At 42.0% G+C, this 22,881-nt stretch overlaps 1 protein-coding gene and 1 long non-coding RNA gene across 2 annotated transcripts in view; both read right to left on the reverse strand.

The window, feature by feature from the left end:
• Positions 1-440: 440 nt before the first annotated feature.
• Positions 441-22,881, reverse strand: part of LOC135577215 (katanin p60 ATPase-containing subunit A-like 2) — a 140,619-nt gene continuing 118,178 nt past the window's right edge. The window contains 5 exon segments of the mRNA XM_065045109.1: positions 441-1,297; positions 1,615-1,717; positions 3,262-3,316; positions 3,318-3,340; positions 3,342-3,407. Coding sequence (XP_064901181.1) covers positions 1,158-1,297; positions 1,615-1,717; positions 3,262-3,316; positions 3,318-3,340; positions 3,342-3,407 — 387 coding nt within the window. The 3' untranslated portion in view covers positions 441-1,157.
• Positions 9,743-22,771, reverse strand: LOC135577114 (uncharacterized). Its single transcript, XR_010468705.1, has 3 exons — positions 22,494-22,771; positions 12,521-17,637; positions 9,743-10,812 (listed from the first exon to the last, which is right to left on the reverse strand). It is a non-coding gene; the product is annotated as an uncharacterized LOC135577114 (long non-coding RNA).

A 22,881-nucleotide genomic window follows, 5' to 3' on the forward strand; every position in this document is an offset into this window, starting at 1 on the left:
ATATAATGAATACTTCGATTTATGAAGAAGGCCCAGCACAGATAAGGAATCACCGAACACAATGTAGAAAATAACTGATACAACTTATGCCATAACATCTTTAAATCAATGTAATTCACTTTGCCTTAATACCACTAAATAATGTCTGAAGCAAACAGACGCGCAAGTATCACAACTCTATGAGTTGGCATGGTGCCAAGAAAACTGAAAGGTACATCAGAGCACTAGAGAAGCCAAAAATCTCCAAATTTACCCCTTTCTCTCGCCCCACGTTGGGCGCCAATTAGCTGTTGAGGCTTAGATTGCAGGGTGACAATAAAACCCTGGCAGATGTATTGTTAACCTCCTCTTCCCCCCACTTCCCCCTTTTGCCCCTCCCTCTCCCCCCTTCCCACTAAGGACAGGCGATCGGGAGGGAAAGAAGGACAGAGAGAAGAGAGTTGGAAAAAATTAAAAATGTTTTACTAATGCTACTAATAAGAATAGAGAAAATAATACAAAATATACAAAACCAATCTTGAAAGTCTCAGCAACTGCAGAGCCGGCAACCAAAGTCCTGGATTGGACTCTGCAGCCAACCGGAGCTGGATTCAGTCTGTCACTAGGCCTCAGTTTGCAGGGACGACTAGCAAGGTCCTCTCCTAATGTCGGCCATAAGTAGAACGGACAAGATCCTCATGATCTCCCACTTTTATATGAAGTATTCATGTGAATGGAATGTTATACACAGTTGGTCAGTTTCTTGGTCACCTGTTTCTCGTTGCCCCTCTCGCGAGATGTCCATCTGTGCTTATCAATGTTTGCATTCCATTGCTATGTTTACCAAAACATGTGTCTGGTTCTCCAGGAAAATGCAGCTAATATGAAGGCTTTAGCTGACAGGCAAAATTCACTAAAAGAGAAACTTGTTTTTTAGCAAAACCAGGACACATTATTTCCATGAAGAATGTTTTTTTGAAAATGGCAAAGAAAAAACAAAGCACCACTCCCCACCTGCCTTAAATTTTCAAAGTAAAGATAGATTTTCCCCTGACATTTTCTTTTCTGGAAACAACGGCACTTCCTTCTCCTTCACCGTTTGATGCTCTGGAGACGAGGCAATGCCATTTTGAGTAGTGAAAGTCTTGGAAGTTTTTAATCTTTTTTTTTTTTTTTTTTCAAACTGACTCGAATTCTCTTTGCCAAGCCTTGTACTTCTGGCTGAAGTTTTTTACTGATAGCTTGGTGTGGGCGATCATATCAAGGAAGCCTGCTGTTGTGATCGTGTCTAATTGGATCACAGGTAAGTTACTGTTACCTAAAGAGAAGGGAATTGATTAAATACTGTTATTATTTCCAAAATACATTATTTTATGTCCCTGCCTAATGCAAGAGTTAATATGTGAAAACAACAGAATAAACCTTGTGAGATCAAGAAAAAATTCTGTTTGTGCACAGAGCACAGATACTGACAGCTTCTGATTTTCAGAAATACTCACAAGTAGATGTTTTAGAAATGTAGTTTCAAACTTTTCTAAGCAGATAAAAGAGCTCCACCTACTGGGGTTAATGTTATAATTTCAAGAATTAGAGCCGTAGATCAGCATTTCCCAGATAGGATTTTCTACTCAGTACCTGGCTGATGATTTTCAAGAGCATTCAAAATTTTCCTCACTGGTCTCATAGCCGCTTCCTTGCACACGAGTTTTATGTTGGAGCTGGAGTACCCATCCATTTCCTGCGACGGGATCAGAATGACACGACAGGCTTACAAATCGGGCAGGAATGGCATTTAAAAGCATATATATATATATATATATATTTGTAAAGTCTATTCCTGTCTGAAATAGATGTGTGTATATATACACATAGACGTATATATTTTTATGTGTAACTCTTCCCTCAACATTATGTTGCTTGTTCTTGTAAATGCCCACAGGACTTTGTAGGAGCAAGGAAAATACTGGGTATTTTCTTTCTATAGGGCAATATTCCATAGGTCAAATAAAATCCACCTTTCTGCATCTGTTCCCAGTTTTTCTGTGAATAAAATAACTATATTAACGTTTATGAAAAGAAAACTGAGCAGAATTGTCTCTGTGGACAGATGTAAAAAGGGCTGACTGGGTAAGCTGTAAGAGATTTTCAAAGAATTTAGGATGTGACAAAGGGGTAAATGAAGAAAGCCTGATATCTAATTAATCTCTTTGCTGTCTAAACGCTCTTTTCTCCCGCAGCAATGGAGCTGTGACAAACCCTCCCTACACAATTAACTGTTCATCACCTTGATGAATTGGAAGTGCTCCCAGCTTGATGAGAAGAGGGATAAAATAGAATGTTGCTGGAAGTCTCCCTGTATTTAAGGATGACAAGCTGGCCCAGCTCCAGAGAGGAGCAGGAGACACAATTTTTAAGCAGAACTGTGTGATTTCCACAGCCAGGTACATGCCTGGGAACCACTCAGCCCTGTGTCTCCCTGGTGTCCCTTTGGCTGGAGCTTCCAGCTGAGCTGAGGTCCTTCCCCCAGCTCTGTGTGTGGCAATTGCTGGTGCAGAGTTGCTGTCCCAACCCTTCTGCCGTGATATGCTGCCGCTGCTGTCGGTGATGTATCATAGAATCATTTTGGTTGGAAGAGACCCTCAAGATCATCGAGTCCAACCATTAACCCAGCACTGACACTAACCCCTGTCCCTAAGAACCTCATCTCTGCGTCTGTTTAACCCCCTCCAGGGATAGTGACTCCACCACTGCCCTGGGCAGCCTGCTCCAATGCCCAACAGCCCATTCCGGGAAGAAATTGTTCCCAAGATCCAACCTCAATCTCCCCTGGCGCAACTTGAAGCTATTTCTTCTCGTCCTGTCGCTTGTTCCTTGGGAGCAGAATCTAACTCCCCCCATCTCCAACCTCCTTTCAGGTAGTTGCAAAAAATGAGGAGGTCTCCCCTCAGCCTCCTGTTCTCCAGGCTGAACCCCCCAGGTCCCTCAGCCACTCCCCATCACACTTGTGCTCCAGCCCCTTCCCCAGCTCCATTCCCTTCTCTGAACTCACTCCAGCTCCTCAAGGGCTTTCTTGTCGTGCAGGGCCCAAAACTGACCCCAGGATTTGAGGTTTGGCCTCCCAAGTGCCCAGTCCAGGGGATAGTCACTGTCCTGGTCCTGCTGGTCACACTAATGGTGACACAAGCCAGGATGCTGGTGGCCTTTTAGGCCACCTGGCTGTCACTCTTCCATACGGTTCCCACCCAGCAAGTGGGCATCATCCCTGCTGCCGTGCTGTCCCACCTGGCCCAGCAAGCTGTAGTCCAGGTCCATTCTTAGCTCCACTCCTCCGTTGTTGCCAGTGCTAGATCATCACCCGTTTTTGCCTCTTTACTTGGGAGATCGACCAAAATCCTTTTCTCCAACCTCCGCAGCATGGCAGAATCTAACTCCCTGCAAGCAAAGGAGGAGAGGAACCATCTCAGTGCATCTCTTTGAGACATGGTGTTGACAGCAAGCGCCTTGCTGTGGGGACTGACATTTTCCAATCCCACCTGTAATTGTCTCAACCTAGTTTTGAAAAAAAAAATGATAGAAAAATATATTAATTATCCAGTGTATTCCTTTTCAGCTTGTTAGTGATACATTGGCTTGTGACAATGAGGCTTCGCAACAACAATCAGAAGATGTAGTTATCTTTCTTGGCTCTGGTACTCATCTCCAGTGTGTCTCATCAGCACTAACCTCTCCTTTTCTCCCTTTGCTATTAAGGAGATACTACAAATTGTCTGCCTGGGGCACTGTGAGGACTAATTAATTGCTACTTTGTAAAGGATGATTATTAGGTCTGAAATACAGACTGAAGGTCTTGGATGTGAGGGTCATGTTTATGGCAGAACAAGACATGGATCTGAGATTGCTCCTGCAATACAAATCATAAATAATAAATACAGTGACAAAGGAAAATATTCTTATAAAAAGGATCGTGTGAAGGATGGATGGGCTGGATAAATGTGTCAATGAGCCAAAAAGCATAATGTTGGCAACATCAACACTGAGAAAGTGTTTGCCAGAAAAGAGAAAATAAGCAAAAGGAAGAGAAGAGAGTAAAATACAAAAGATTGGGCACACCAGCTCCTCTTGGACAGGCATCTGAACAAGTCATTTTAATATTTTTCCAAGTGCTTTTCAGTTGTTTGAGTCTAATGGTAACACAACCAAACAACTGAACGCCAATTCCTACTCCAGGTCATCCCTTGTCACTTGTGTAATGGGAATGGTCTACAAGTACCCCAGTAATTATTACAATTTTCAAAAATAAATAGCTGCTACAAAATATTTACTCACTTATAAGTCTCTGGTGCCTTCCAGGAGCTGCTCTGTGCTATTTTACTTCCCAGTGCTGTATCAATCTTTCTCTACTGGCCCTATTCAGTCACAGACTTGTTACTTCAGTTTAAAAAAAAATAAATCATTCAATCCTCATACCTGCTGAGAAACCCTCATCAAGGGGAAACTCATTTCAATGTGTCTTGTGCAGACAGAAAAACATGAGCCCTAAGCACCATCTCCACCCTTGTTGGCTGAGCCAGATAATAATTTATGCTTGAATAAACCTGCCTCTACCTTTCCTGATTCCCTGGGTGAAACCTTTTACCAGCAAAGTTAACATTCAAGCAATGCTTCTTTTATGAAACTCCTCTTCAATTTACAGGGAGCTTGAAATGCACCTGTAGCACCAATGAAGCTTATTTCTATCACCTTTGGTGACTTGTCCTTATTTTTTAATAGCAAATGTTTTCTACTGGTACAGCACAAAAATTGGCTCCCCATCTAGGTGCCTGCCTAGGTTTTCCACAGACCTCAGCAGGAGCAGAAGTGTCCCCTCTCCCCAGAAAAGGACCTCTCAGTTTGGGAGAGGACAAGGGGTAATGGGATCAAGCTGGAACACAAGAGGTTCCACTGAAATTTGAGAAAAAACTTCTTCTCAATAAGGGTGACAGAACACTGGAACAGGCTGCCCAGGGAGGTTGTGGAGTCTCCTTCTCTGGAGACATTCAAAACCCACCTGGACATGTTCCTGTGCGACCTCACCTAGGCGTTCCTGCTCCAGCAGGGGGATTGGACTAGATGATCTTTTGAGGTCCCTTCCAATCCCAAACATACTGTTATACTGTGATCTCACGTACTTGTTCTTGAAGTTCTGAGGTAGGTCTTCCATGCCACTTATTCATGTTTTCTCCCTACAAACACACCTATGTGTGTAACAAACACACCTATGATAAAAAACAACTAGTTGGAAAAGCCTTTTAATTCAAACTGGATAATAAAGAAACCAGCCCTGTGTTCTGGATCAACAGCAGCTTGAATCAAAATAAATAAACAAAAGAAGCTTGATGTTAAATTAATATATTGAACTCCACATTCTGGGTGAATTTCACAGCAGCTGTGGCTCATTCAGAGATGCAAGATGCTCTAGGAGCCCATGTTACCTGCATGGTGATTTTTTTTTTGTCAGCTTTTGCAGCCATTTCTCTCTTTACTGAGGAACACCAACATCACACAAAACCACATTATTGTCCTATGCTGACAGTACATGCTACCAAATAATCAAATAATTTTAAGTGACAATTTCAACGGCATTCCCTTTAATTATTCTCCCACCATCACTTTAGTTTTGTTGCTATAGTAACAAACACTGGCATCACCACTGCATGGAGAACATCAGGATAAAGTTGGTCAACACTGGAGACTTGCTTGCACCTGCCACTTCTTTATCTTGTTTGTCAGATACAATGACCTTTCACAAGTACAAACTACTAAAAAATCCCCCAGTTACTAATAAAATAATTTTTTTTTTCCTATGGACCTCGCTATTGAGAAATAACCCTAAAAATAGAATCTATCCATTTGTTCCCTAAGCTGCACCCCAATCATTTCGGCTTCTCTTTAGGAAGGGCAATGACACGGATCAGCAGAAAAGAACATGAGGAAATAGGGGCTTTTTCAAACCTCTAAGAAAAAAGATGGATTTTTGAGAATGCCAACTCTCACCTGGCACAAGTTTTCCCTGAAGCATCACACACCCTTGCAATTGTACATCTTTAAGAGACTATTATTTCCACATAATTCTTTGTGAAAAGAAATGCAGTTTCCTAATTCTGCTGTGAACTTTTCCTCTGAGCTACAGTCTAGCTTTATAAAAATCTAAGTAATACAACTACAGTAAAAGCGTCCCATCCTTAATTCAACCTCACCCTTGAGTAATTGTTACTGTCCCAGCATCTTAAAGTGTCCTCCCTCATCATGATAGCACATATCATTTTGTGGTTTTCCTCATCCATTGCAAGACATCTCCACGAAAACAGTGTCAGGACCACAGTACAAAGACCCCTGGGGCTGTGTATCCTATTTTGCCACTGACTCGGCCAGATGAAGTCATTTTACTGCACCTCAGTTTAGGCACCTTTTCATGAGAAGAGAATGAGGTACTTAACTGTCCTCTTTATTAACGTGCTGAAATTCCTACAAAAGATGGGCTGTTTCTCAAAATTAAAAAATGACCGAGGTAGTTTACCTAGCAGAAAGAATCTTTAAAAATAATAAAGCAAAGCCTTGGCTGAAAGACCAAACGAAACGAGAACTCTGCAAAGGACACCTTGCTCACCAGGCCAAGCTATTCTCTCTGAAACACTCTGAATATTGTCTTTTTCTACCTAGAAAAGGCTTAGAAAAGAGCTAGAGAGCAACTCCAGAAAGCTGCGGGGGAGCTCAGGTGATACATGACAACTTTCCACTGTCTTTGCTGACTTCTCTTGGTATTAACACAGGTGTAAATAAAAGCAGAATTTGGCCATGGATTTGCTTATCCATGACATCATAAAAAGGCAGAAGCTTCAGGCCCGTTTACTTAAACAAGTGTCTTTCTGCAAACAGCGCTGACATAACATATCGGAGGGAATCGAAAAAAGTCGCTTGCCTTTTAAGAGCTTCCTGCACGCCTGGCACAGCCGAGTCTTCAACACGAAGCGTGCTGCTGAGATCCACCAAGATGGCTTTCAGCACACACCGAGTTGCCATCCTTCCTTCCCCAAGGAAAAGGCAAATAAATGAAACAATGACAAACCGGTTAGCAGACAATGGATAAAAAAATAAGGAACTCAGTTAAGTGCCTCATTTGTGCCAAGCCCTGCGAGGGCAAAAAATCGTGGACTCCACACAATCCAATATGAATTCAAGCGAAGCCATTTATTACAGAAACAAGCCTCCTTATATATGCAGTTATTTCCTGATCATGCGTCCACGCTCCAAGCATGCATTAGCTGATTGGATATTGTCTATGTTCACGAGCTGTCCACGCGCCCGAGTCTCACTGCTAATAGGTCTGTTGATTTATGTCTTGTTGAGGCCCTGTTATTGTAGAACTGCCTCACTCCCACAGCAGGTCCTGTTTTCAGCTTTTGAGGTGGCCTTGAAATTCCTTTGGGCCTGGCTAGTTCAATAATAAATCTCCATCTAATAGAAACCCATTCACACATTAACTTCAAGAAAATCCCTCAAATCTCCCACAAAGCCCGGTATTACTCAGAACATTACTCACAGTATTAAATGAGCCCCTTTAGACAGAGAAATAAAAGGCAGCGTTTGAAAAAAACCCACATAACTGATAGGGTGGTATTTTCCCAAAGACTCTATATATGGAAATCAGGTGTTTTTTAAGTGCCTTTATTTGTGCGTGTCAAAAAAATTTCTCTAAACAAGCAAGGCTGTTGGGAAGAGGATCATCAGGTCTGGTATTGCCGGCTCAAGGCCTCAGCAAACACATTTTGGCAAGTCCCACCGACACCGACGGCACCATTCAAGTAAAAATAAATACAGTACAACTAAGTGATGATACAGAGCTCTGATTATAAAGCTCAAAACACTCTGCAGAAGTGGGTATCATTAATTTTATTTTTGTAAGCGAGATCTACAGTGATCCAGCCCACAATACAATCCAGGTGTCCTAACTCTTAGGTTATTTGGTGGTTGAGTGCCTGTGGATTTAGCCTGGAAGCTGTCAGGGCTCAAAGATATTCAGCACCCCAAAGGGTTACTCTCTCGCAAAAACAAAAGTTAAATATTTTTTCTAGAGCAAACTTCGGTGTCACACAAGACTCAGCCCAAAATAGAAGCCAGCACTCAAAGGGTAAAGACACTGGGGAAGAAAACAGTGAGGTCACGCTCAAGTCATCTGGCTAAAAAGCTGTCTCAGAAACTTGTAAATCTCCTTATGTGTGCTGCAAATGCTCTATTTTGCTCCACAAGCAAGTTTGCTGAGCTATTTCTTAGCAAATGACCAATTCTTCCTGTTTGTTAGACAATAACAACTATGATCTGTCATCACTAGCAAGTCATCATGATTTTATGTTAAGCTGTTTTGGTTACAGACAGAACACGTAACATATATGTAATTTTAAAAACCACAAAGACTAGTCAGCACTATGCTTAGAACCCGCCTTAATAAATTTCATTTTCTATCAGGACAGTTTTATCTTTGCAGACAGTTTTATCAATTATTACATGAACCTGATGCCTCAGGTACAAGACATACATGTAGAAAACTTTGAGATTCCACTTTCATTATTCCTGCTGCTTCCCTGCAATAAGAAAAAAAAAAAAAAAAAAAAAAAAAAAAAGCTGATTTTTGATTTTATAGCATGTCTGTTGCTATACAGGCCAAGGTTAAAAGCTCATGATGAAGAGCTGATAATGGAACTAGGGGAGCATCATCAACTGAGAATAGGGCACCAGGTTTCTAAGACACCTTCCCTGGGTAGAACACTTAGTGCAGAAAAAGTGCCTGAACAGAATGGAATTTGCATGACTCTCTCTCCATGACAAAAAAAAACCCTCTCTTCTATCAGGCACTTCAACTGTAGCACAGGGAATTTCAAGTGCTGAGATTAAAAAGAGGACTGAAGAAGATGCTATTATAGAAATTCTCTAGCCAAAGACACAAATGCAAAACAACTGCACCTTGCCTGCATGGATAACACAGCTAAGGACGTAGATAGAATATCCTAGTTTAGCAGAAACTGGATTTTTATTTAATTCCTCTTTTACCCTAGACCTCTGTTGGTTCTCGTGTTTGCAGTGTATTTAATTGGGTGGTATGGAAGTTTTTTGCAGAGTCAGCTTTCAACATAGCTGATTTTAAGTATAAAGCTCATGGCCTAGCAAGAAAGTCCTAAAAAACTTCAGTTTTCACAATGGTAGCCCAATACATCAGGGGAACCTCACCTTTGTGCTGGCATTACAGCCATAGCAATGGGATGAACCCATATGATACCTCAGGCTGGTCAGGCCATGAGGGACAGAATCACAGGATGGTTGGGGTTGGAAGGGACCTCTGGAGATCATCTAGTCCAACCCACCTGCTAAAGCAGAGTCACCAGAGCAGATCACACAGGATCGCGTCCCGGCAGGTTTTGAATGTCTCCAGAGAAGGAGACTCTGCAACATCTCTGGGCAGTCTTTTATATTGCACCACAGGGACAATAGACAGCTATACTCAATGGAAAAAGCACCAGCTTTGACAAAAGGTTGAATCAGGGAAATATTTTATGAAGCGCATAGAGAGTAAAAGCATATTATAGAAAAATAGTAAAGGAATTTACTCATGACCTAGGAAAAGGGGGGAATTGATATGCTGTATAGTCAGCAAATTACCGTGTATGCCTAACTCTCCAAAACCATTATTGGGTGCGAGGGTGAAAAATCATGGACTCCACACAATCCAATATGAATTCAAGCGAAGCCATTTATTACAGAAACAAGCCTCCTTATATATGCAGTTATTTCCTGATCACACGTCCACGCTCCAAGCATGCATTAGCTGATTGGATATTTTCCATGTTCACGAGCTGTCCACGTGCCCGAGTCTCACTGCTAATAGGTCTGTTGATTTACATCTTGTTGAGGCCCTGAGGCCTCACTCCCACAGCAGGTGCTGTTTTTCAGCCTTCGGGCTGGCCTTGAGATTCCTTTGGCTAGTTCAGAAATAAATCTCCATCTAATAGAAACCCATCCACACAACAACCTCAAGAAAATCCCTCAAATCTCCCACAATTCCCCCTTTTTGCTTTTGAACCAGCCAGGCCTTGTTTACAACGTGCTCAATCATCTTTGAAATACACTGCAGCATACAACACATGATTAACAACAATTATTACAGTTACATATAATGTAGCTAAGCCTTACATAATAAGATCAAACAACTACCCACCATTTGTCAAACCCTAATTCTACTATGACAATCTCATTAACGTGCTGGTTTAGTTTGTCTAAAACACTATGAATAGGTCCAGAATGATTAAACAAGTTAATACAACATCTTTCTCTTAAATTCATCACAACCATGTCCTTACGATAACAACGAAAATCTATAGCAACACGATTTTGAAATGTAACGTGCCTAATACCATCGACATCTACTATTAATTGAGTTAGTATCTCAGAAGTTAGATTAGCCTGTTTAAAAGACCAGTAGCTTAACTTTGATATGTCTCCTAAAGCTTTACCAGCTGCTAGACTAGGGAGAAGGAGTGCAGTAGATACTAAGGTAGGAATGCCTCATAATTTTACCTCATTTTTGCATTGACACTTTGACTCTCCTGCTGTTGCTCAAATTGCCATTCTCCACAGAAGGTACACCACCTGCTTGCTGATAGGCTTCTAGACCACCAGGTCTGTGAGCATCCATAACACTGAATTAGGATCCATGGTTTACATCTGAAACAGTCCTCACAACTTATCTCCCTCCTGTCCGTCTGCATTCATTGAATCTTTGTGGAATCCACTTCAATCCTCGTCCTGTAATGACACAAGCATGAAATAAATAACTTACGCTTTTTCTATGGATAAACAACATTTAATCCAATTCCTTGTATTCCTTAAACACGTGTTCATTAGAGCATAAGCAAAACTGCGCTGGGTGCACGGGGGATTTGCTCCGCCAAACACGCACACCTTTAAACAATAAGAAGTGTGCTTAAATACAGTAAGGTATTACATATTCATAATGACCCCAGGAACACCTATACATATTCATAACCTTTCCCCGCTTCTGATTAAAATGAGTCTCAGATAACCATTTCCATAGACCCTCCCCTGTTGCGCCTGCGCAGTGCCACTTAGTGAATTTGAGGAGGGGTCTTTGGGGGTCTTTGGATGAAGGATCCTTCAGCTTCGTCACAGTGAACTTTTTACCTTTGGCTCATTATGTTGAAATGACTGGGACCCAAGCTGCCAAGTCGATTGAAACCAGACTGGTTCCCCCCCTTTTGCTGTAAATCTTCGTTATCTTGTCTCCTCAAGTTTACAGCTAGGTGCAATAAAACTTCTTATCTTGGCATTTGATGGGGTTCTGTTCTTCTTAACATAAAGCTCTAAACTAAGCATTTATTGTGTGGCTAAGCCTTAAAGTGTTAGTTCGTTAGTAGGCACCCATTATATGTTTAATTAACCCTTAAAATGTTAGTTCCCTCTGTCAATATAACTTCATAAGCAAGTTTCATAACTTTTTACATAGAACTTAACCACCTTTTCCTTTTTCCAGGTTCAGAGCCTGTGCCTCATTTGGTTATATCTGTAAACATTAAACACCTTAGCATGAATCACAACTGTATTTCTCACAAGCATAACCTTTTCCCCAGGTTATCAATTGATGTGGCCTTTTCCATTTACCATTAACTAGTGATTTGACCATAACAAATGTAGGTTCTTTCTGATTTAGCATGGTTTTGGGTCATACTTGCAAAGTATTTCATCACATACAATGCTTTTGACAATTGGTTTTGAGTTGTTTCCCATACTTTGCCCTTTTTTTAAAAACAAACAAACAAACAAACAAACAAAAAAAGTTTGGAATCAGATACGAGTGTTGGATCTTGACTACGTACTCAAAATCACACATCAAATTTAGAGGTTCCTCCTTAAAAAGCTCTAAGTAGTGTAAAGCTGCACCAAGTTCTGCTAATTGGGTTGAACCTTCAATAATTTTTACACCAGTCTTCACGCCAAACCACTACAGCTTTATGAGACTTCCCAGAACCACCAACGAAAAATGTGCAAGTATGTAGGATCAGACCAGATACAAGTATGGTCTGTGACCTGATGTTAAAGACTTGCAGGTTCTGCAGCAATTTACATTTAGGCATCCCAAAAGCTGTGCTGTTAAGAAAACCAGCTAGTGCAATTTACAAGGATGTAGATTGCAAATAAAAAATCAGAATTAAATTTCACAAATGGTACATATATGACAAAAGGATCATGGCCTATTAAGACTTAAATTAATTCCCTGCATTTCTTGATCAGAGTAACAATCAGTGTATCAGTCTGTTAGCACTCTCATCATACTGTCCCACCATAGCCACAGGTTGTTTCTATGTTGTAGCTATAAATAAACAAATCTGCAAGTCCAATGGAATACAGTTAGCTTGTAAGGCTGTCATAAATTTATTCCTCAAAGTTTCTAACACCATTTTGGCTGTCATATTTATTGGATATTGTTTTCCCTTACCAGATCGAAGTCCTGTTTCAATTCTTTCAGTGTAGTATTTGCTTTATCGAAACATTGGCTGTTAATACTAGTGGAAATACAGCATTCGAAATGTCCTTGGAGATTTCTCACTTGCAGCAAGCAGATCTGCACCATCCAAGCAGCTTCTTGTAGGACATGCAACTAAACAGAATTCTCAGAAAACGTTATTTGAGCTTACAATTTACTTAACAAATCTTGACCCAAGAGAGGTATAGGACTTTCTGGAAAATACAAGAATTCATATGGTAAAACTTTGTTCCAAATTTGGCATTCTATTGGTCTCAAAAAACAGCCTTTCTTTCGTTCTCTCCCATGACCTCAAAAACTAGCATGGTGAATTTACTAAGAAGCCTCTCACAACCAGTTACCACAGAATAAGTCTCTTAAAAAAAAAAAAAAAAAAATTGGTTTAATTTCCCAGCTTCATTAGAACTATGGACCCACTGGCAATGCCTTCAAATTTCACACTCAGACTCCTTGATGCAGTATTACAGTTCTCTAGCAGTAACATCGCCGGGGGGGGGGGGGATAAAACCTCCCTCTCGCCCCCACCTGAGATGGCAGGATCTCCAGCTCAGCATGAAAACAAATCAGTTCGAACTCCACATCAAACCAACCTGGCTCCACTCCACACCCAAATCAGTACCACTCTGACCCAGAGAAGCACTGAGCACTCTGATCTCCCCCAAAGCTGACCAGTGTGAAAGACCAACCTCAGCAAGGAGGTAAAATGATGAACTCTCTCCCCAGATGTGCCAAAAACCTAGGAAAAAAGACAGAAGCAAAAAGAAACAGCACCAACAACCCCTGATTCGAAGCCGAGAAGCAACACAGTGCCACAACAAGGATGGATCACAATACTCCAGGAGAAAAAAAAAGACAGAGCAGGGGGAGTAAAGCCCCCCTTTCTCTGCTTAGCAGCAGGAAAACAGGCTTTTTTTCCATTTTTTTCTTCTTTCTCTTCTTGCTGCAGTTCAGATGTAGCCAAGGCCACGCAGCTGGCGTAATCGCTGGTACGAAGTAGGAGGCTCTGGCAAACTCCTTGACTGCAATGAGCTGAGTTTTATACACAACTCCAATTAGCTCAACAGTTGTTACATTCCTCAGCCCCATTTACCTTTCACAATTTACAGATGTCAAAATACAGCATATTAAACATCAATCCATTATTCCATTTTCCTAGATCCAAATCAGTTCATATTCCAGCAGCTTTTAACTTTTAAATACAACCTCATCCAAGTTCACATCCATCATAGCATTTAGTTTTCTTTCGCATACCTCCAACTAGCACATAAATTAAATGCAAATCAAAGTTTAACAACTTTAATTATTTTCTGGTCTCAAAATTATTGGATAATAATATGAGCAATAACTCCAATGTATAGGGATGCATCCTAAGGGGGAGCAAGGTGGTATTTTAGCAGTGGAACCGATTCCCCTTTCATAATTATCTCCGCAAACAAAATTCTTTTGGTACCAAATATATATATATATGCAAATTAAAATACTGAGCTCAGATATGAAAACCAAACACCAAGTTCAAATATGCAGATGCATCACAGTTACACTTATTCAAGACAATATCTCAATTTTTTCATTGCACCTTTGGGCCGCTTACTGCTCAGCCAGGCAGAGGTACTGCTGGGTCTCCCTGACAAAACAGGTCAGTGCGCGCTGGAGCCCAATCGGCACCTGCCCCCCCCCGCCGCAGCAAGCTGCGGCGTGCAAGGCTTTTTTTTTTTTTTTTTGGTGCCTCATCTGGTGCGCTACAACAGTTATCCCAAAACCAGGATTCTTTACATGGTGTGCATACAAAAGAGCCAAATCCAGCACATCGAGATGAGACACAGCCTGTCACACAGTTGCACAAGTCTGGATACCGGAATAAAGCTAGCATGCTAGAAAGAAAAATAGCAGCTACCACACACAAAAATTTTACCATCACATTCACGAAGTAAAGAACTAAATTACTCGTGATCTTCTGTATTATCACAAAATGCACGTTTTGAGTCAACGGATTCTCATGATTTAACAGTCTGTGAACTTACTGTACCATATAACAAAGACCTACCAAAACTGTACCATGCTTAAACAGATACCCACAAAGAAAACAGGTTAATAAGGAAAGCATCTTGCAGACTTCAGCAAGTTTACTGTGACCTGTGTGTTATCAGTTAACTCTCTCTCAGCTTGTTGAAGTTCAAACCGTTCCGCCTGTAAAACTGTCTGAAATTATTTAATGATCTCTTGTAGGGATTTATTTTGTCCTACTCTTCTCGCCTTAAAAACAACATGAACTGCAACAAAGTGTTATACTTCAAGATTCTATTCTCCGGCCACTTTTCCCAATCATTTAACTTATACAGCAGCCACCATTAATTACAATATTCCACAAGATCTTCCTTCCTCATATTTCCGAGTGCTTTCCTATGTTTTAAAACACCTCCCAATACCAATTTCTTAGGAACACGATTGAAAACAGTCATTCCTGACCCCATCTCGTAAGTAAAAACCATGAGAAGAGGGAGGGAGGGGGGTAAGCACAGGGCTGCTTGCAGCGCGAGTGGGAAAAGTGGGGAGAAAGTTTTACGGTGTACTTATACCACAAAGAAACAATTCTAACAACAACCAGTAAAACAATTAACTCACATTCCTGACAAGCTGCTTGATTTTCAGAGGGGCAATACACAGAAGCACATAATATGTACTGTAAAACTCGCAGATAACACGTTGATAGCAAACATCAGCATTCTCTACTGCTAATTTCAACACCAGTGCTTCCTTAACTTCTAAGTTTTCAACCTGTTTATTGATAGCCTCTTGAAGATGGTCAATAAATTGCATGTAACTCTCACTGGGACCCTGATAGTAGTTATAAAAGATTTGGCTGCTTTGTTGGTTTCAGGCACCTTTATCATAGCTTGATATGCAAGATCTGTTGACTGCCTCAGGATTTCAGAAACTAATCGCACCTCTAATTGTGGTGTGTCAATTAGTGTCTGTTCCAAGAGTTGGGGGATACCTGCCCCTTTCAATGAATCCCCATCATTCCATCCTAAATGATCTATAGCTGTTACATTGCACAGGTCTAATTTTGCTTGAGTCTTTCATGGTTTTTATCTGATCTCGGGGCAACACGTACACATACTCTTTTTCCTGTTAACTTTTGAAGAAAATGCTGCAAACCCCCATCCTCATACAAGTCATCAGATAACACAGACTTGAACGGTGCTGGAGAATCGTTGGTAACAGGGGGGTTCGGAACAGTGCACATTCTTGCCAATACTTTCTAGCATCATAATTATTTGTACAACCTGAGTCCCCAGGAGCACCCCCTTTCCCGTCGCAATCATCATGACTGCATTGCCGACTGTTGGATTCACTCGCTATTAGCTGATCTAATCCTTCACACAGTTCTTTTGCCCAGTTCTTATCCGGTGACTCCTTCTGCTCTCTCGTGGAAGTTGGAGGGTTAAAAGGCAGTAAAGGCATATACAAATTGGTAAAAGGACAGATAGTACCCTTGTTTATGACTTTAGCATTCTCAGCTTTCACAGGTTCTTTGAGCAAGTTGTCTGACTCCAGTCCTCTGAACTTGTTGTTCTCACCAGGGTTGGACAACGGTACAGAAGGCCACCCGCTCGGCATTTTTCCTCCCCCCGACCCAGACTGCTGAACTATTGGGAGTGCCGAAAGCACAGCAGGGGATGGAATAGGGAGGGTATCAAAGACATGAACCAGGTAAACTTCACAGCGACTTTCAGGATACTTATCAGGCTGCAACGCTGCAAAAATTCCAGCAGAAGCAGACCGTTCAGCCTTAAGATCTTTTAAGGTGGTAATTCTAAGCTTCCATGTAGTTGCTAATGACTTAGCTTCTTTATCTCCATTGCTGACTTTATCCCATAATTTCTGCCCTATATTGTCCCAAAGTTCAAGTCGAAGTTTTGAGTCACTAATGCTCATAGCAGTCTTTTCAGGTTTTAATTGCTGCAGCGTAGTAATGATCAGTTTCCAGGCGGTTACAAGGCCAAGAATATATTTTTCATGGCGACTAATTGTCTTCCACAACACAGTTCCCACTTTTTCCCAAGTCTCTATTTTAAAAGCTCCTAACAGGTCAGCAGGAAACCCATTGCCTCTGCACCAAATTAATAGTCTTTTGAGGTTACTCTCCTCATACTTCACCCCTCTCTTAGAGAGAATATGCGAGAGGAGCCGCAGTATTTCTTCTTCTTCTTTAAAAATATTCTGCCCCATCTCCTTTTGCCCCCATCTGCTCACCTCTTTGGGTGTCTATTGCAACGATATCGGATCCTTTATCCCTCCTCTGTCGCTTCTGTAGCGATCAATCAGGAGTCACGCAGCCCGCAGACTACGTCGCGGTCGCGGTCCAGCCGAGTCGTTCCAGCTGGGGCTCGTTCCTCACAGCAGTCGTTCCCCTTCCATAAACTCTCCTCATGGATCACGTCGGAATCACCACTTGCAAGGGCGAAAAATCGTGGACTCCACACAATCCAATATGAATTCAAGCGAAGCCATTTATTACAGAAACAAGCCTCCTTATATATGCAGTTATTTCCTGATCAGACATCCACGCTCCAAGCATGCATTAGCTGATTGGATATTGTCCATGTTCATGAGCTGTCCATGCACCCAAGTCTCACTGCTAATAGGTCTGTTGATTTACATCTTGTTGAGGCCCTGAGGCCTCACTCCCACAGCAGGTGCTGTTTTTCAGCCTTCGAGCTGGCCTTGAGATTCCTTTGGCTAGTTCAGAAATAAATCTCCATCTAATAGAAACCCATCCACACAACAACCTCAAGAAAATCCCTCAAATCTCCCACAATTGGGAAGGGATCTATTGTAACAATTAGAGGCAAAGATACAATTTGATAAAGGAAAAGTAGAACTCCGAGTGGGAAGAGATCAGCTAATTGAACTTTTAAGTCCGGCTCTTATAAATGCTCCAGTAACCTCGGGAGTATCTGAGGAGATTCAGAACCAAGTATATCCGGGAGTATGTGCCTCAGAAATACCAGGCAGAGCTAAAAACGCCTCCCTGATAGTAGTTCAATTCAAACCAGGGGCACGACCTGTAAGAATAAAACAATACCCCCTTAGAGCAGAGGACAGAGAGGGAATTCAAACAATAATTGACCGATTTATTAGAAATGGATTATTAACAAAATGTGAATCTGAATATAATACTCCCATTCTATTGGTCAAGAAACCAGATGTAAGTTATCGAATAGTGCAGGATCTCAGAGCTATTAACCAGATTGTTGAAGATTTGCATCCCATAGTAGCAAACACCTACACTCTCCTAACTAAATTGACCCCTGAATTGACCTAGTTTACTGTATTGGACCTAAAAGACACCTTCTTTTGCCTGCCTTTGAGCCCAGAAAGCCAACTGATATTTGCATTTGAATGGGAAAATCCTACCTCCGGAAGGAAGGTGCTGCTAACGTGGACTGCGTTACTGCAGGGATTCAAGAATAGTCCCACTCTTTTTGGAAACCAGCTAGCTACAGATTTGGAACAGTGGGAGCGATGACACGGAATTGGAGTACTGTTACAATATGTAGATGACTTGCTGATAGCCACTGAAACAGAAGAGCTATGCATAAAATGGACAGTCCGTCTGGTAAATTTTATTGGACTTAATGGCTATTGAGTCTCTCCACAGAAAGCCCAGGTGGCCCAACAGCAGGTGACCTACCTCAGAGATGAGATAACAGATGGACAAAAGACCCTAGGAACAGTGAGGAAAGAAGCCATTTGTCAGACTCCTCAACCACAGACAGCTAAAGAGCTCTGTACATATTTAGGAATGACAGGATGGTGCTGTTTATGGATATACAACTATGGACTCTTGGTAAAACTTCTCTATGAACTATGAAAGGCTAACCCAAAAGGTCTCACCTGGAATGGAGAGGTGGAGAAATACCTCGGTGCAAAAGGCAGAAATAATAGCCCTAACTCAAGCACTGGAATTGGCTAAAGGAAAAAGCATTAACATTTGGATGGACTCTAAGTATGCCTTTGGGGTAGTCCATGCTCACGGAGCCATATGGAGAGAAAGAGGACTTTTATCCACCCAAGGGAAAAATATAAAACATGCTGAGGAGATTCTTAAGCTCCTAGATGCAGTACAGCTATCTGATAAAATAGCTATCATGCATTGCAGAGCTCACCAGAGAGGGAATACAGCACAGGAACTGGGCAATGCCATGGCAGACCGTGAAGCAAAAAGAGTGGCTGAGGAAGGTGTGGTAGAAGTGCAGTCTTTGGTCCCAGACAGTAAAATACAAATTGAGTGTGAACCCGGGTATTCCAGAGAGGATCAGAAGTTAGTAACAGATCTAGGTGGAAAGGTAAAAAAGGGAAAATGGGCAAAGACTCCACGAGTAAAATAATAGTACATTTTGCACTATTATGGGCCATAGTTATGGCCGAGCACAAGAAATCTCATTGGGGAGCTGAGGTCTTATATAAGTATTTGAATCAACACATGGTCGTCCAGAACCTTTACACCACTGTTAAGGAAGTAACAGAACAATATGAAATATGTTTACAGAATAATCCTAAAGCTGGTTGCAAAGTGCAGTTAGGGCAAATAGGAAGGGGAAATTACTCAGGACAGCAATGGCAGATTGATTTCTCGGAACTTCCAAGAAAAGGGGGGTTCCGATACCTGTTGGTATTACCTGATACCTTTTCAGGTTGGCCAGAGGCATTTCCATGTCGAACCAACAAGGCTCAAGAGGTAACCAAAGCATTATTGCATGAGATGATATCCAGGTTTGGTGTACCAGTAACTATATCCTCAGATAGGAGATCACATTTTGTGGCCAAGGTAATGCAACAAGTCAGCCAAGTATTAGGGATAGATTGGCAATTACATACTCCCTATAGGCCTCAAACAAGTGGGCAGATAGAGAAGATGAATCATTTGATTAAACTACAAATTGTGAAATTAGGACAAGAAGCTGGACTGTCATGGCCACAATCATTACCTCTGGCACTCTTAAGAATTAGAACTAAGCCAAAGACTAAAGAGGGATTAAGTCCTTTTGAAATGCTGTATGGGAGGCCTTATAGTGTGCAAGTGGGCTTATCAGCACAGATGGGAGAAGAGACATTATCTAATTATATAATAAGTCTGCAAAAACAACTTTGTGAAGTAGAGAAATTGGTTCTAGAGACCAGAGCTCGTGATCTGGACAGACTGGTACATGACATAACACCTGTTGATTACATGTATGTAAAGTCCTTTACAGACTCACCCCTGAAACCAAAGTGGGAGGGTCCATTTCAAGTGCTGCTGACGTCCCACACAGCAATCAAGATCAAAGAACAGACCTTGTGGATCCATCACACCAGAGTAAATTCCTAAACCACAATGGAAGTCGGCCCCTATGGGACCATTAAAGCTTCAGCTTCAGCAAAGAAAATATTGATCTGTTCAATTTTGGTAAAATTTTGTATCACACAAACCCATGCTTGGGAACAGAACGCGTTTATTGCAGTCACTGCTAACATGTCAAACTATTAAATTTATCCGATTGCTGGGTATGTGCAGCCCTCCCCAGAGGTAACTTGGAGTTCCCTTTTTATGGAGTGATGGTATCACGCTTAAATTGGAGTTGGCCCTTCTCTCGTAACAGAATAGGATGTTAAGAGAATACAAATTATACTAAAGGGCCATGGTTTGACATTGAAAAATTCCACTGTAATCCAGAAAAATGACACTGATGCTCCTTACGTGGGAAAGTTTAGAGTGAATTTAACTGTTCTGAATTGGACAGTATGACAGAAAAAAACCTACACCCACACCACTAGGAAATGTTTTCAAATTAACGTGGGTCTAAAACTAAACCTCTCATTTGGTTGCCTTCCAACTGGACTGTGGTGGCTCTGTGGAGATGGATATGCCAGGAAAGGTGTCAAGGTTTAAAGCAAGGCAACAATAAACCATGGCAGATGCTCTCTGTTGATAAAAGGTGATAGAAAGATAAGGGAGTCTTTAAGTTATAAAGTTTTGCAAGTTGGAAAAGTTTTAAAAGGCTTTACTAATGCTACTAATAAATAGAGAAAATATACAAAATATACAGAACCAATCTTGAATGCCCGATATGGAGTTGGCGTCACTCCAGCAGTGGCAGAGCTGGGTGAGCGGAGCTGGCATGGCTCCAGCAGGTGCAGAGCAGGCACCCGGAAGTCGTGGGCGGGACTTCACAGCAAACCGGAAACTGGATTTCAGGGATGCAGAGCCTGAGGCCTATAGATCACAGGCAGACAGACAGGGTCCTCTCTAAATGCCAGCCATGGTCGAAGAGATGAGACCCTCATGATCTCTGCTCTTATATAGGGTGTATGACGATTATGGGATGGAATACTCAGTTGGTCATTTTTAGTCACCTGTTTTGTCTGCCCCTCCTCAAACACACCCCTCTCGCAGCGGAATTTTATCAGTTCTTAGTTGCTATAGCAATAAATCTAAACATGAGTTTCTTCAGCATTCCGTTGGTCATCTTATCAGCACCGAGTACAGTGTCCGAGAAAAATATGCAGTTACTTAGAAGGCACTTAGAAGAACTTAGCTGAAAGGAAAATTCACTAAAAGATAACTGGTCTTGTTTTTAACAAAACAAGGACAAAAGGTTTACCTTTGAACTGGCAAGGCAAATGTGGGATAGGTTATTTAGTACCTCAAGATCGGATATTTAACCATTCACATCCCCCACCATGGATTCTTAGATCAGTATGGAAGCTGAGCAAGAGGCAAATAAATAACCTGCTTGTAGATCGACCTTGGGGTTTTCATAGCTTTGTGTGGTGGTTTATCCCCATGTTAGGGCTAAGTGAATTAGAAAAAGCAATAGTCAACATTTCTGTCACATTGGAGGAGATAGAAAATTCAACTGCAGATGCACTCCAACGGATTCAGCAAGAAGTAGGATCCCTTAGTAAGGTGGTAATGCAAAATAGAATGGGGCTTGACATCCTATTAGCCAAAGAGGGAAGGTTATGTATGGCCATAAACCAGACTTGCTGTACTTACATTAATAAAGAAAGATGAGACAGAACTGCAGCGAATTTGGGAAATGGCTAAACTCTTGCATCAAGTGTCAAAAGACGATACCTCCTTTGGGTTCACAAACCTCCGGGAAAAGCTCACTTCAAGGCTACTAGATCTTGGATGGTTCAAGCAACTATTTGTACTGGTAATTATTTTGATTGTATTAAGCCTCTTAATCTGTATCTTGCTTAGATGCCTTTTATGTTTGCACCACAGGGACAATGGACAGCTATATTCAATGGAAAAAGCACTAGCTTCAACAAAAGGTTGAATCAGGGAAATATTTTATGAAGCGCATAGAGAGTAAAAGCATATTATAGAAAAATAGTAAAGGAATTTACTCATGACCTCGGAAAAGGGGGGAATTAACATGCTGTATAGTCAGCAAATTACTGCGTAGTCAGCAATGTATTGTGTAGCCTGATAACAGTTAAGGATGTAACAGCTTAACTAACAAAGATAGGGGCCCGGCTGCATCCTTGGTGGACGAGATAACAGAAACCTTCAGCATGCAAGAAGACGATCCAGTTGTAACCAGCTCAGCAGTTTGGGCTTCGGCCAACTCAGCACACCAGACCAAAGGTTAAAGGTACACAGCGAGGGAGACTGCGAGCCTTCATCCAAAAGACCCCGGCCCACGACCACCAGGTGACCGTGCGCATGCGCGAAGAGGAGGAGCCCTATGATAATGAGTTACGATAAATTATTATAATAGCCACTCCTATTCCTGGAACTAATTGTACTAAACCAACCCCTGTTCTGAACATGTATGATGTGTTAACATAAAATACCTACTTTCTGAAGCGAAGGTGTGCAAGCTTTGGGAAGCGATTCCGTTGCACCCTGGCGCCAGAATAAACATACCTGCTTTATAACTCATCTCGAGTTGTAGAGTTTATTCCGCACGTCACCTGAGAAGCCGGGACAGCGAGTGTCTCCCTGGAGAGCCCCGGGGCCGGTCCCCTGCCCCACATCCCCACCCCACACTAGAACGGGCATGAGGCTCCAACTACCCTCCCCACCCCCAGACAAGAGGATGGTACCGCCCCTTTCCGCCACTTCACAAAGGGCAGATGGGCTGGTCCATTCTCTGGAGAGGGAGCCTTAGAGCTCGGCGAGCTCCCCTTTCCCCTAAAGCAGATTGTTCCGCCCGCCCGTTCGCGCCCGAAGGCGGACGGGCCCACTCGGCCAACGCGGACGGGCCCACTCGGCCAACAGGGGGGAGTACCGTGGCGGCAGCGCCCCCTCCCCG

Source organism: Columba livia, chromosome W, assembly GCF_036013475.1.
Source record: "Columba livia isolate bColLiv1 breed racing homer chromosome W, bColLiv1.pat.W.v2, whole genome shotgun sequence".
Lineage (NCBI taxonomy): Eukaryota > Metazoa > Chordata > Aves > Columbiformes > Columbidae > Columba > Columba livia.